This window comes from Ostrinia furnacalis, unplaced genomic scaffold, assembly GCF_004193835.3.
Source record: "Ostrinia furnacalis isolate ACB-3 unplaced genomic scaffold, ASM419383v2 OfSCF7378, whole genome shotgun sequence".
Lineage (NCBI taxonomy): Eukaryota > Metazoa > Arthropoda > Insecta > Lepidoptera > Crambidae > Ostrinia > Ostrinia furnacalis.
Genome location: NW_021137617.1, coordinates 103,017 through 119,028, shown reverse-complemented (window position 1 = coordinate 119,028; position 16,012 = coordinate 103,017). Strand labels below are relative to the sequence as shown.

The 16,012-nt window shown below is 38.5% G+C and overlaps 2 protein-coding genes across 2 annotated transcripts; one reads left to right on the top strand and one right to left on the bottom strand.

Annotated features, from left to right (window-relative positions):
• The first annotated feature begins 2,283 nt into the window (after positions 1 to 2,283).
• Positions 2,284 to 7,998, top strand: LOC114364339 (sodium/potassium-transporting ATPase subunit beta-2-like). The gene is made up of 6 exons (XM_028320457.1): positions 2,284 to 2,367; positions 2,952 to 3,138; positions 4,597 to 4,851; positions 5,435 to 5,727; positions 6,168 to 6,336; positions 6,788 to 7,998. The coding sequence occupies exons 2-6, from the start codon at positions 2,979 to 2,981 to the stop codon at positions 6,889 to 6,891; spliced, it is 981 nt and encodes a 326-aa protein (XP_028176258.1). The 5' UTR covers positions 2,284 to 2,367; positions 2,952 to 2,978; the 3' UTR covers positions 6,892 to 7,998.
• Positions 7,999 to 8,447: 449 nt separating this feature from the next.
• Positions 8,448 to 15,797, bottom strand: LOC114364332 (sodium/potassium-transporting ATPase subunit beta-2). Its single transcript, XM_028320450.1, has 7 exons — positions 15,650 to 15,797; positions 12,196 to 12,324; positions 11,518 to 11,640; positions 10,581 to 10,762; positions 10,093 to 10,194; positions 9,788 to 9,956; positions 8,448 to 8,902 (listed from the first exon to the last, which is right to left on the bottom strand). Exons 1-7 carry the CDS (start codon positions 15,783 to 15,785, stop codon positions 8,760 to 8,762), a joined length of 984 nt encoding a protein of 327 aa, XP_028176251.1. The 5' UTR covers positions 15,786 to 15,797; the 3' UTR covers positions 8,448 to 8,759.
• Between the last annotated feature and the right edge of the window lie 215 nt (positions 15,798 to 16,012).

Below are 16,012 nucleotides of genomic sequence, written 5' to 3'. Positions count from 1 at the left end.
ACCATAACAACGATCGTTCAATAATAGTTATGAAACCATTTACGTACCCTAATGAAAAGTTCAAAAAGTCCAAAAGTCGCTAATGATTTTTTTCCCATAAAAAGAAGCTTTCTCAGACCCCAGCCAATAGTCACAAATGCACTCAAAAATTTACCTTAGTAACCTTAAATTAACTAACTACATAAATCAAGCTGTAGTCGGTTACCGAAACCAGTGGCGGTCGGTCATGTTCCGGCTCTATGAATCACTCAGTTTGAATGAACTTAACTTGGTTAATATGTAGACAAAATCTGCATGTTTCTAGTATACTCTTTTTGGGTGTAACGATCGATAAACATATTAATTGGAAAACACATATAGATAATATCTGTAGTAGAACCAATAAATTTGTTTTTGCATTAAGGCAGGTTAGAAATGTAACTAATGTAAAAACAGCCATTACAGCATATCATGCTTACATAGGCTCTATACTACGCTATGGCCTTATAGTGTGGGGCAATGGTACAGGCGTACAAAGAGCATTTATTGCACAAAAAAAATGCTTGAGAGCAATATGTGGACTTCCTCCACGCACATCATGCCGGCCATGGTTTGCAAAGCATGGTATACTGACTTTAACATCTCTGTATGTTTATGAAATTTGTGTATTTGTACAGCTTAACAAAACCTTATTTACACGGGCATCTAATGTGTATCCAAGAAATACTAGAAACTCCAATAGACTGGTTTTTAACGATATGCCTAAAACAGCGCAGTTTAGTAAGAGCTGTATAGCCATGTGCATAAAAGTTTACAACAATATACCAGATAACTTTAAAACTCTAAACAATAAATCGTTTAAGACAGCCTTGCTGAGGTGGTTACTGACTAAAACATTTTATGACTTGAAGGAATTTTTTGATGATAATAAAGGTATTCATTGAATAAGTACTAATATGAAATGGGTGCTCTGCGGAGACGATATAAATTTGCATGTCTATAGAAGATGAATACTGTAGTACGAGTAGAATGGGAACTGCTACCAAAATCTATATCTTAGTATAGGAATGGTAGAAAGGTCTTCAAAGATTAATGAAATTCCAACCCGGTATGATTTTATGAATTTTTGATTTCTAAAACATATGAGGTGCTAGGCTCTAACCAGCACAATAAATAAAGTTTAATAACTAGTCTAAGAGCCTAGACAAGGCCGAAGACACATCCCATTCGGTCCCAAGGCGAAGCGCCAGACGATATCCTCGCATAATCACAGCACACAAATTACGCGCGTGAGGGGGCGGCCGAGGAACGTTCTTCAGCAAGATGCACCCATTTGCTCAAGAAAATAAGGACCTTAAATAAAACCAGAATACGGAATATCAATACTATGAGGTCATTTAGTGTTCAAGCCAAGACCAACTCTTTCTAAATTACCAAAGATAAGTGAATTGGGACGTGGTCCTAATCTTCTTTCTCGAAATCACTAGGCTCAAACGGAATGATATGGATACAAATTGCTTTAATTTCCAATTAGTTTTGTTTTGATAAAAAAAATCGAAATAATTGATTCCAAACAAGAAACTGAATCCCCCTGTATCTGAACTCATATAAAACGCAAACTTGTCGTTTGTTATTTTGTATTTGTCCCAGGTCCCATCTATATTTATTTGGTACTATATTCTGCAAAAGTTAAGCTACTCGTATGATGCAGATGATTAAAAAGTCCAAGCTAAAAGTTAGGTCCTACATTCATACTGCTGAGTCCAATATTAATCTCACCCGAGCTCGACCTAGTTAAACAAAATTTCATGTGGAGATACTCGTATTATTGCAGTGTAATCTCAGACTACTTTTACCTACAGCATCTACATTTATTTCTGACTACTTATCTGACTTTTATTTTTATATTATTACTAGCTTTCCGCCCGCGGCTTCGCCCGCGTGGAATTTTGTCTGTCACAGAAAAACTTTATCGCGCGCGTCCCTGTTTCAAAAACCGGGATAAAAACTATCCTATGTTCTTTCCCGGGACTCAAACTATCTCTATGCCAAATTTCATCAAAATCGGTTGCGAGGTTTAAGCGGGAAAGCGTAACAGACAGACAGACAGACAGACAGACAGAGTTACTTTCGCATTTATAATATTAAGTTGGGATTAAGAGAACTTTTGAAAATCCTTTAAACTAGCAAAGTAGGTAACAACGGTAGGTACAAACGGGGTAAAAATGCTCACCTCGTAGGTAGAGTCAAGTACAGAAATACAATCAAAATCTATATGAATTGCCTGTACTGCATGACGCCGTCCCATTATCCTGAGCGCGGGCCGCTGGCTGCGCCGGCGCAGTCGCCGCGCGGTACTCTCTCACGCGCGCCTCGCCCGGGACACAGGTGAGCTGGGATTCTCATTTTATGGAAAAACTTTAAATTTTTATGTGTCTAATGTGCTTATGTTTCTTTTTCTATTATTGTATAGGAAATGAACCCCTTTTGTTCGACTCTATGAACCGAAATCTGTGTACTGGAGTCTTCTATTTTTCCGTGTCCTTCTAACTACAATTTTTTTAATTCAATTTTGTCGATGTGCACTTGTCATTGTTGTCATAGACCGTGGAACCCTTTCTGAGAAGAAGGATACCCTTCCTTCTTATAAGAAACAAATATTGCTAGAAAATTCGCTCTTTATCGTCCAATTCCTTGTATTATGTTCTCTCCTTTGATCTATGTTAATAAATTCACACACAATGTATTTCTAAAACGCGTCATTAAGGCTGAGTTGCACCTTCTTACTTTAACTTTGACAAACGTCAAAAATCTGTAAACTCCATACAAAAAGCACCGGTTACCGTTATAGCTACGGTCAAAGCTAGGTGGTACAACTCAGCCTACGTCTTCTTCGCTTGTTTTACCTTACTGTCATTGTAAAGTTGCCATAAATGGAAATATCGCCTCATTTGATTTACATTTAATTGTAGAGCCAAAAGCGAAATCTAGTCAAGAAGATGACCGTGAAGAAGCGGCCTTCCGACCTGACGAGCTTGGAGAGGTTCAACCTCTACTACAAGGAGAAGGAGGACCCTCTGACGGCTGGGGAGAAGTTCAGGAGGTTCATATGGAACCCGAAGACAAGGCAGTTCTGCGGGAGGACCGGAGCTAGCTGGTGTAAGTCAGTTATTTTACCTTTGTTACCAAAAACTTTTTGGTGAAATGTAATTTTCGTATTATGCACATAATAATTTACATCTTTGTCCAGTACTTATAAATGAACTGTTCACTGTAGCTATGAAGGTAAATGGACTATAAACTAGCACTGATATTATAAAACTTTCAAATTCCTCACGTTACGATAAGCTCTTGAGTCTGGAAAGTTTGTGAAAATGATTAGTTACTTATTTGGAAATACGCTGTTTCATGTCATAATCTTAGGTCATAACTAAGTTCTTCGATCTTTATGAAACTAAACTTTCATCAAATATTAGGCTATGATTTATAAAAGTGGCCAGATTTTCTTGTAATTTCGGTGGTTTTATTATTTAACTCACGTTAACGAAATTGATCCTCTTTATAACGTCAACAATTTTTACTAAATTGTGACTCGCTTCACATTCCCCGATTCAAAGAAATCGCTTAAAAACTCGGAAATCCAAGAAAAACTTATCACAAATAATGTCCACTTAAAAGTCTTAAACTTTTTACTTTATCCGCTAAATACTCAAGAATTCATCCACAAATCCTACATATTTTTAGGCAAATAAGTAGACCATCAAGTTCCATAATCTTTGCCCCAAATACTCTAAGTCAGTAACGAGTCGCGAGTAAATCAGAAGGAGCTGGGCGGAAGCTCGGGCAATTGTCGCAATGAGCGCATTACGGGCTTCCTGCGCGAGCGGCCACGACCGGACGGCTCAGGGTCTAGCCAATTGGAGACCCAAAAGAACGAGAAAATGTACTTTGACAATGTAGAACGATTGTAAAACCTAATTCTTCAAAGAGTAGAGTCACTCACTAAGCATGGTCAGTAACGTCAAACAACTTCAATGTTTTTAATCTTAATACGTATATCTCAAAGGTGACTGACTGACTGACTGACTGATTGACTGACTGACATTGAGTGATCTATCAACGCACAGCCCTAACCAATGGACGGTTCATGCTTTTGGCATGCAGGTAGATGTTATGACTTAGGCATCCGCTAAGAAAGGATTTTACGAAACTCTACCCCTAAGGGGGTAAAACGGGATCCACGCGTACGAAGTCGCGGGCGGCCGCTAGTTGTCTATAAAATGTGTTTACCTACTAATAGACAGACCCTGTTTAACTTAGACAAATTAGCAACTAATCTTCATGGATTTGTGTGTTAAAAGTGGTTTTGACCGATACCCTTAGTCAAACAGTTTTGATAGCTAAAATCAGCCAAAAGTGGTTTTAACATCGGTCCGAACCACTTTTGGCCTGATTTTTGCAGTCAAAACTGGTTTCGGCCAGTTATGACTTTTGACTGTAACATGATTGGTACGTTTACGAGTATCATTCAGTATAATATTTACGAATATCATTCAGTATGATACGAGTATTTCAATTTAAAGTTTCTAAAAATAAAACTTTTCCTTTCTTCCACAGCCAAAATAGCCTTATTCTACTTCATCTTCTACATGGCGCTGGCGATCCTCGTGGCAATCTGCATGTGGACCTTTCTTCAGCTTCTGGACGCGCGGAAGCCTATGTGGCAGCTTGAGAGCAGCATCATCGGCACCAACCCAGGGCTGGGCTTCAGGCCCACGCCGCCAGAGGTTGCTAGCAGCGTCATCTGGTACAAGGGAAATGACCCCGGCAGCCACCAGTTCTGGGTGAAGCAGATGTCCAAGTTCTTGACTGGTGAGCATTTGCTCTTAACATAATTAAACTTTCTCATAGCTCAGTGGGTCTAGACAAAGTGCACATTATAATCGCAAACCAGTCGAAAAATGGTTATAAGGAGTTATGACAGATTCGATTTTCGATTCGATCAAAAAGTGCAACTTGACCAGGGGGGCAAAAGTTCATTTAGGTTAATTTTCGTAGAATTCGATTCCTTAATTTGGAGCAGCATCAAATTCGTGCATTTTTAAATCATATTGTCATTGTTATCATCAAATTATAGCAAAATGTGATTTGTTTTTCTTTATGGCTTCATATGAGTGAGCTGCATTGCGATAGGTATTTACATAAAATACCTATCATTTAAACTGATAAAAATTGAGTTTGCTAAATTAGAGTCCTGACTAAGGCAATCACATTTTTATAGCTGCTTCCTTATTATAACGCCTACACCCAATGTTTCATGATTAAATAGTTCAGTACACCTATGCAATGAAATAAAAACTACTCTGTCATGAATCAGACCACTAAAACCATGAATCATGGTTGTTCCTATTTTTTTACTTTTTCCATTTTTTTACTAAGTCGATGTCTCTCGCAGCCTACAAACGTGACGGCAAAAAAGCTGGAGCTGGTCAGAACATCCACAACTGTGACTTCAAACTGCCTCCTCCAGCGGGTAAGGTGTGTGACGTGGACATCAGCGCCTGGGGCCCTTGTGTTGAGGACAACAACTTCGCCTACCACAAGTCCACGCCCTGCATCTTCTTGAAGCTGAACAAGATCTTCGGGTGGAAGCCCCACTACTATAACAGCTCCGACAGCTTGCCCGTCGACATGCCTGATGACCTGAAGGAGCACATCAGGAATATGACGGCGTATGATAAGAATTATGTAAGTAGATCTTAATTTAAGGCTATTAGAGTCCTCAATCCGCGACAAATGGGCATTTTGTAAAGCCTACTCCTCTTTTACTTTTGGGTACATTTGTGTTTGCGTGAGAAACAGACTTTAAATAATTACCTATGTAGGTTGACTACAGTTTCTCGCTAAAGATTTTAGCAATAATTTTCCAAGATTTTCACACCACTACTTATTTGTAATGTGACATGCAATAAACCATTTGAATTTGAAAAAAGATATTTGCTTGCTTTGTGTGTTCAAGTGCCAAAAGCGTAAATGCTAAGAAGATTTAGTGTATGCTTTCGGAATTTTATCTAATACGAGTATCTATCGACAAGCCCATTGTTTGGCTAAGCTAAATAATTAAATACTAGTGGATTCTCGTGCAAAGATTTATCAAGAAGTTTAAAAGACTGTCTTGTTCTTTCCAGTTGAACATGGTGTGGGTATCGTGCCTGGGCGAGAACCCGGCCGACCGGGAGAACATCGGGCCCATCACGTACATGCCCTACCGGGGTTTCCCCGGCTACTACTTCCCCTACACCAACCAGGAGGGCTACCTCAGCCCGCTGGTCGCAGTGCATTTGCAGAGGCCTAAGAGTGAGTACACTTATACCTACCGTACCACTGTATTTTTGTTTGTTTACAACACACTTTCTTCACTACTCCATTCTCGGTGTCCACTCATTACTTAATATTACAATTTCAGAAGCCATATGAAACGGATTAAAGGAAAGGCATTCATTAATTTTTACTACATGTTTGTGTTAAATAATTAGTCTAGCGTAAATATACACAGCATCTTTCTTTGTCGGATAGAGTCGACAATAATTTGACTATTAATTTAGATCCAACTATTAAAGCAAACTCTCAAAATGCATACCTACACAGTACTGAAACTTTAAAACTTACATTTCTGTGAACTAAAATTTCTTCTCATGACTTCACATGTCGCTTTCGTTATGACACCTTCGATTTGTAAGACGCACATTAATTTATTTACACGTTTATATAAATAAAATTCTTTAAACTTAACTGTTCTGTATTCCAGCGGGCATGCTGATCAACATGGAGTGCCGCGCGTGGGCGCACAACATCATGTACGACCGCCACGAGGGCATGGGCACCGTCCACATCGAGATCATGATCGAGTAGACCATCACCGGAGTAGGATGCGATACGATAAAATCTTATCGAGGTCTTATCGATTTTAGACGATAGACGCTTGTCGTGTAATCATCATCATCATCATCATCATCTCAGCCATAGGACGTCCACTGCTGAACATAGGCCTACCGGCCTCCCCCAATGCTTTCCATGTTACCCGGTTGGTAGCGGCCTGCGTCCAGCGCTTTCCTACTACCTTTATGATGTCGTCGGTCCACCTTGTGGGTGGTCGTCTCACGCTGCGTTTGCCGGTACGCGGCCTCCATTCCAGAACCTTGCTGTCACATCGGCCGTCAGTTCTGCGTATGCCCATTGCCACTTCAGCTTGCTAATCCGTCGGGCTATGTCAGCGACTTGTCGTGTAAAGTAAACATTATATTATCGTCACGCGCATCATAGCCTAGCATTGTAGGCGTTTGTCGTCTAAGACCATCGTTAAGATTTTATCGTCACGTGCACCCTAGCCCGACAGACCTGCACCCGGAGACTAGCTTATAAAGACACTGCTGTTTTACACTTAGTCCGAGGTGACGTAGCAGAGAGATGGAACCGAAATTGTACATGGCGAAATTGTTTCCATTGTTTTTCGTAGCTTTCTAGCAGCCCTTTTTATAGATGAACTTAAAATATTCTACGAGAAATCCAGAATAGTATCAACGAAGACTGATCGAATGCTGAATTTCAGCCGGATGTAGAAATGACAGAGCCTTTTATACTCAAAACCGTGTGATGTTTATTAATGTAGCTCTACTCTATGTTTTTTTCTATCATATTTAAAAATTAATTGTCCATGGGTGCAGTAGAGCAGATGCAAAGTGGATTCATAGGGAAGTAACATGGATGGAAGTACAAAACCTAAACGAAATGTACTTCCCAATGTACCTTCTACATTGTTTTATTATGCTGCTTAATGACGTAATAGTCCAAAGAACAAAGGCATTGTTACCAAAGGTTAATTCCGTACCAAAGAACAAGTTTGTTTCAGGCAGGTAAGTATTTGATAAACTTGAAAATGCCTTTCAAAGGGTTAAGTATTAAATTATTTTATGAATGTGGAATTAATGTTTTCAAGAGTGAGATTACCTTGTAAATTATTATGAAAGGAATGATTAAATTTAGTAAGAAAATACTTGTTTATTTATTTCAACATTGTTATCATTCATGAAAATATCGTCAATTGAAACTCGAATTTTCATTGATCAACAATGATTTATTCATTCACCTTTTACAACACAAACACCTCGTATTACAAAGCACAATAGTTTTTAATACATTTTGACTTTCAACATTTCTTCCCTAATAGGTAGTGTTTATTTTTCATTAGTCTTTCATTTACTTAGGTTAATGTAAACATTATCACTGATATGTCATCATTTGGTTAACATGGTATGGTTTTATGTTATTCATATTCGTAGAAATGTAAGTTTCAATATAAAAATATGTGAAAGTTGCATTTTAATCATAGGCCTAAAAGTGCTATAGGGATATAAATGTATCCCATTACTAATAGTATCTAAGCATTTCATATTCACTTCTTAATTCAATGTGACTAGATCTAAAAACTAAGGGCGTATTCTCACGATTCCTGAAAAAGTTTTACATACTTTCGCTCATGTGTCAGATATCTTAACCTAAAGTTGTAAAACCCATGGATTTTAGTGGTGAAATAGCCCTTAATCTATTAAGTACTTAGGTCCATTCGTTTGGCTGTACGGCCTATTGACGCACTTCCAAAACTGTTCAAAATTATACTTAAACATTATCTAAAAAAAGTTTTCCGAATTTTCCCGGAAAGTGGCTTTGTGTTAGGATTTTATTTTCTGTCTATTATAATATAAAATGTAAGAGAGTTCTTCCTAAACGGTGGTAATGTTCACCGGTTCTGGAGTTTTATCGATCATGATTTCTAGGTGGGTGGATCCGAGCCGCTCCTTAAGGCTCTCGGTGTAGACGATGTTCTTCGCCCACGCCCTGCAGCGGATGTTTATTATCTGCCCCACTGAAACATTGGAAATACGCCGTAATAAAAATATAAAACATGTAAGAGCTTTGCCAGTACGTTCGTTTTAGTAAACATGTAAACAAGTCTTGTGCCAGTCACGTGTCTTGTACTGACGCGTCTGAAAGCTAACATACTAGCGGCCGCCCGCGACTTCGTACGCGTGGATCCCGTTTTACCTCCTTCATCTATCTTACGCGGTTTAGATTTTTTCATACAAATATTTTTTCCCGCTAACTCTCGTTCCCGTGAATTTTGCAATATCCTGTTGTAACTAAGCTTTAAATTTACTAAGTTATCTGCATACCAAATTTCAAGCGTCTAACTTAAGCGGTTTAGATTTTTCATACAAAAGGATTTTGCGCTAATTCCCGTTCCCGTGGGAATTCCTAAGTATACTATAACCTGCCTAGGAGTATGAAGAATAATTGTACCACGTTTCGTTAAAATCCGTCGAGTAGTTTTTGTTTCTATAAGGAACATACAGACAGACAGACAAAAAATTTACTGATTGCATTTTTGGCATCAGTATCGATCACTAATCACCCCTTGATAGTTATTTTGAAAATATATTTCATGTACAGAATTGACCTCTCTACAGATTTATTAGGTATAAGTATAGAAGATTTGCGCGTCACCTATGTTTTGAAGAATGAGTCGAAAAATATTACACGAACTACACAAAGTCATGTATTATTTTAAATAGTAAGAAAAACTATGTTACAAATCCTGAGATACGGACAGCACAACCGATGTGGAAATTCTTGGGGGAAGCTTTTAAATTATTTTATGAAAGTTTTTAGTGGACGTCGTTTGGGTGCAATGAAACGCTTCTAGAAATGAATGTTTAAAGTGAAAAGTTACTATTCATGCTGTGATACTTACACGCTGGCTTCTCCAGCTGTACAGCGACCAGCGGGCTCAGGTAGCCAGGGGTGTTGTCATACGGGAAGAACACCTCAGGGACCCCTGGGTACGGGTAGTACTTCAGAGGACCCAGGGCTTCCACGTCCGCAGGTCTCTCCCCCATACACGTCAGCCACACGCTGCGGCGCTGGAATATGATTTCATATTATTTTTTTAACAATGTATTAATTGTTGAATGTATAAAAGTGACCTTTTTCCTTATCAGTAACATAATACAGTTTTATAAAAGAAAATAATTCGGAAAAAGCGGTAAATAAACTTACTCGTTCTGGCGTTGTGTTATTGATGAAGTTTTTGATGTAAGGAGGCATGTTCTGCGGCAAATCCCCGGGATCGTCGTAGAAGATTGGTTTCCAGTCATATAACTGAAAAAACATATTATGATTAGTTAAGAATTATTTTTCAATTTTGTTGTTTGATGCCTCAGTAACCTAAAGTGGGCGCTCCTTCATCGTTGTGAGGTCTAAACTAGGGGTTGGGCACAACATACGAACATTCGCGCTACTATAGGATAGTTGCAGCTGATGCCCTGACTGGATCTACACGCTGCAATATCGTACCTATGCCCTAAGGCACGAGCCGTTGACGAAACGTGAGTTAATCTATCGGCTCTAGCTGGACTTTTAAGAGGTCAAAATGAGTGGGCTCCACCTTTCTAGAAGGGAGAACCTCACATACCTAATTCTCTGCGAAATAAGTAATCTCATATTAAGTAAGGTTTTGTAACTACATTTGTTTAGCTGCCCCTCACCCTGTTAAGCTTGATGATGATGCACGGAGTCCCTTGGTCGAAGCCGTAGTTGTTCTCCTTGGTGCAGGGCCCGAACTGGTTGACCACGTCGAAGGCGCACACCTCTTCCCGCGGAGGCTTCATGGCGCCACACTCGCGCTGGTTCACACCCTGGTTGATGAGCAGGCTTTTGTTGCGGTATGCTGGAAGATAAACAAGAATATTTTATAGTATCAACGTAACTTTCGACCTACCTACAAACAAGGGACAAATCAAGTGACAGATGTCCGAGAGAGATAGTCATGGTCATCATTTATCATCAGGTCAGGCAGGCACCACTGCGAGCACCGCTCTCTTCATAGAAGCAAATAGAGATTTGGCCTCCACTCCCCACTAATAATTTGCTCTAACACAGATTTAAACAATGAGGGCTATCGTTTCACCAGTTAGCGCCACTGTAGAGTAAGGTCCTGTCACTTGCTAGTAGCGAAAACAGTGGCACCAACTGGTGAGCGCTAAAGTGATAGGAGGACTATCGCATTTGCACTCATCAAGATGGCGCCACTGTAGAGTAAATATATATATTTTAAATATATATATATTTTTGTTAGTTAACTCGTGTTTTTCGATGTTAAACTTTTGTATTTATTTTTTTTTTTAATCTTTGGACAATTTCACACAGCGCCAGCTAGCCCCAAAGTAAGCAACTTAATGCTTGTGTTATGGGTGCTAGCTTAACGGATATACTACTTATATACTTTTTTTTTTTTTTTAAGTAAGTGTAAGTTCCTGTCAATCGCCAGGGGTGCCAACTGTTAAGTATGAAAACGATAGCCCTCATTAAACCAACACATAAAATCATGGAGGAGGCAGACTTGGCCTGGTTTAATACTTTGCTAAACTTTGCTTTTCTTTATCTACCTTAGTCCTCTTAAAATAGACGATATACAATACTCACGCGCAAGGAACTCGTTGATATTGTCGACATACTTCTTCACCTGCGTGGAGTTGGACTGGTCGTACCAGATCAGCGCTCCCTCTTCGAAGAGCAGCGGTCTGTGGCCCATGCCTGGGTTATTGCCTGGAAATATCAAAATAGAATAAAAATTATTAGAAACAAGAACACAAAAAGTTTTTTTTTAATATTTTTTTTATTTTCATTCTTTTCATCATTCTAGCTATATTTTTTTTCAACCTGAAGTTGCTGAATTTACAAGCGGTGTGAACTTAGCCGCGCACTATGTGTTTATTTCAAAATGGTGCCATGTTTTTGGGCAGCCAAGTATTAAAATAATAATTTAAATGTTTTTTAATAATGTGCTATTAATTTACAACTTGAAACCTAACAGTGTCTTGGAATAAATACACTGAACCATGGTACTATTACTTATTCTGTGACTGAACGGAAGGTAATTAATTAAAATCATTTTACATTTTTAGGTTAGGTTTTTTTAAATTAAAAAAGACGGGTACCTAGTCAGTCTTTTCAGAATGTTGTTGTCAGTTAAGTACTTTTTCGTCAAAAACCGCGTCAGGCTTTAGTCTTATTTCTGTATGAGTAGTTACTGAAGGCAATAATAAAATTATTAGTAACCTTTACTGCTAAACGTGATTCGTTAATTGTGCTTTCTCTTACCGATGATGGAGTCGGCGAGTGTGAAGTATGGGATCCGGTCGTCCATGGTGGCCAGCAGCCCACACATGCAGATGGAGAAGAAGATGATGATGCAGATATACATCACCAGGTATATGAGCCCTATTACACCTGGAACAAGTTATTTCATCTATGTCTTCCTTGTTTGACACTTATTTTGTGACTGGACGAGATGCCCTTACGAACAAATAACGTTCTCGTTAGTATGATAATTTGTAATGGATTAATTAGCATTAATCATTAGCTTGCGAAATCATAATTAATTAGCAATAATTAAATAGTTGCGAAATTCATGGTTAGCGTATTATAAAAAGCACAAAGCATTAACTATTTCGCAATTTCATTTGATTAGCATTTTTCATGTTCTTTGAAATTTCATATTAACATTGCTATAGCATTTAGCATGCTAAGTTGTGATGCTGATGAAATTAATGAAAATTTGCATTTTCCATTACTACATAAACGTTTCTTTTATATGAAAAACAAAACAGCACCGCTACAGGTAGGTTAATAATATAGGGTGTACCTAGACATCCGATAAGAATGGATTTTACGAAACTCCACCTCTAAGAGGGTAAAACGACATCCACGCGTGCGAAGTCGCGGGAGGCCGCTAGTTATTCATATAATAAAAGGAAACATTCCATAACATGCCTGTATTATCTTCACAAAGTGTTTATTTCACTAACAAACAGCCGTCAATAAGTAAATTATCCACATCATAGTGCTATTATCGCCTCATATAAAGCGCAAACACGACACTGCGCGCGCGCAGCTGGCGCTAAATAGACCACAACGATTGCTGTGTGTGGCTTAATAATATTGTTCTATGTGGCCAGTGGTAATTTGAACCCTGTTTAAGGCTATGCTACTAGTCCACAATGTCATTTTTAAGCATAAAAGTGTAATCTCGCTGCAAAGTTCAGGAGCATTCTAATTCTAATTCTTTATTAGTAGCCCTTTTCAGGGCACATGTCCACCACTTCGGGCCTACATCGGTGCTCAAATAGTCACCTTTCGTTTGCCAGAGCAAAGTTCAAACAGATGAACCATTTTTTTAATTCGCGAGACTTAAACCCTAGACTTGAGGTCAAGTCGGCTAGCAACATCTTGCAAAAATATCGAATTTCAATCAGAATAAATATAGCTTCCTCATCCCAAATATTTTATAGATTTGAGACTTCCAAATCCACAATTCCAGGTCACGGTCTATGATGGAGTATGTAGGTACATGGCATAAACAAACAAACAGTAAAGCGCGCGAATGGATTCGCCGAAATAGCACTGGCTTACACACCGTGACTGTGTGCGCTTAGGTCCACGGCAAACTGCGGTCCACTTTTAATTTGGAGAGAAAAGCTCATTTGACAGAAACGAGACAAAACAAAATAGGATCAGTGGGCTGAGTGTGAGTTTACACCAAACGTCCTCATTAGTGAGCGCATTAAAAATTTATGAAAATTTTAGTTCTTGAACATTTCCGCTAGGGGTGCTGTAGAATCCGTCATTTTTACGCGCTCACGTCTTGATGTAAACACACACTCAGCCCTCAGGCTCTATTTCGACGAGACTCCCACCGTAGTGTTGGAAACAGTCGCTTCTACCAAATGTAACAATTTAAACCAGTAACAAATGCGGTTGGTTCGTTGGTCGCAATCTCGGAAACATAGTACACTAATGGTAAAGTTGGACACTCTTACATGAATTTGGATAGATGACGACATCTAAACTGTCCAAAAATAATAAATGAAAAAGCGAGGCCTAGTGGTGACTCTCTTTTTCACTCTATTCAACATTTCAGAATTCAGTAGGTAACTGCCTAAGTTACGTTAGTGCAAAAGAAATAAACAGCGTTATAGATATTAATAAAGATGTCATCGGTGATCGCATGGTTTGAAAAAGTAGACTTGTCTTAGCATCAGGCCACAATTATTGTCCCAAAGTAATGGATAGTATGGCTAATATTATACTGGAAGGCGTAAAAGCGCTTTAATAGCTTAATTGCAACTTTTCTACCACTAATCCATCGCCGAAGAAAACCAATTAGACCATTTCATAACTTAATTAAGTGTATCTTCGTATCCGAGTGTAGAATATCGTGACACGTAATAATGAGGTTCAGTTAAGTGTATTACAAACAACACGTAGGTACTGACCAAGGGTGGAGAACCGGTCATTAGCAGTTCCACCCCGCCCTGCCATCCTACTATATCTAGGCACAAACATAGGCACGACCACAGTCAGCCTGTTGCCGAGGTCGACTATTTGCGAGCGCGTAAAGTTTATTGCATGACGTATTATGGCAATATTTTAAACTGACTAAAAGGGAATGTGAATGGGAGAGGTTTTCCGGTGATCTAGAGTAGTGGTATTGAAGCTAAAAGAAGTAATAAACCAAGTTAGCTATCGGATTTGAACAAAACAGAATTAAATCACTGGTAATCAGAACTAAGTATTACCAGTATTACTGCTTCAGTTTAGCCTTTACGATCAGTATTCCCGGTATAAAGGGTCATTTCATAGTGCCCAATGTAGAGCTGACAGTTACACATTATACCTACACGATATATCGACGTAAAAGGTGATAATTAAATGGCTTGGAAGAACGGCAACACAAAAAGTTTATAATGACTCTTGATAATAATCAATTTAGAATAGTGAAAGAAGCCATTTTACTTGGGAATATCATTATTTTTACATCCTGAATCCATTTTCAGAGCTACATATAATTTCCACAACAGTTATGATGGAATATGTTTAGAAATAGCATAGTTAGTGAATCACCGGCGTGCACCGTATAAAATGGGTAATGCGTTGCTTTCAGTAAGTGCGTACAATATTAGATTTATGGGATCCCTGTATCGTGCTGTAAAGTTTCAGGAGCATTGGAATAGCTCGTAGTTTCTCTTTGATGTGTCTGGGAAAATAATTATTGGGAAATGTAACTGAAAAGATAAAAACGTTACTTGCAATTGGTTAGAGTTTGCAGCTTAAAGCGAAAGCTTTGGAAAATCTAAAATATCTTAGTCCAAAGATTCGAAGACTATTAAAAGAAAAGTAGTTCTTAAGGNACAATCTAATTTCCTATGGGTAAAATTAAGGTTCTAGAATCTGCTTAATAAGATTTTCAGTGGCGAAAAATCTCTTTAAATTCGTACATCTGTTTGGTCTACCTATTAACACTTCGCTCCTAAATTCATAAACCATTTCTTTACATTATGCTTATTGTCAGTGTATGAACTCGATAGATTAAGATGTGGAATTTCACATTTTTGTTATTATATTTGAAAGCATTTTCATGTTCAATTCAAAAGTAATTAAAGTGACGTACCTAATAACTTTACCTTCCCAAACAATCACTATCCTAAAGTAATTAATCAATCTTCAATTATACCAACCATTTACCATCAAAATAAGATTCAAACAGTCTACTCACCCCATCTCTTAGGAGTTCTGCCAAGGAAGGTTCTCTCCTCAGGATTCCAGATCGCATACTGGATTTTCTGGAGGAACGGTCTCTGAGGAGGTCTTCGGCAGTAGTTTACGACTCCGTTGGGTTTGTCGGCACCCATCTTCAGCGGGGACTGGTGGTGGACTGAGCGCAACCAGTGGTTACAATGAGTAAACTAGTTTTGTGTTTGCGTTTACTGCCTACGATAAATTGTCTCTGAGAGGCCAAATCGAGAGTAACAAGTGTTTTGGACTGTCTAGATATCAAAATGCATTATAATTAAATTATTTACAAGTAAGCTCATAACGATAAACAGTTTACAGTAACTTACAACCTGAAGAAAGAAAT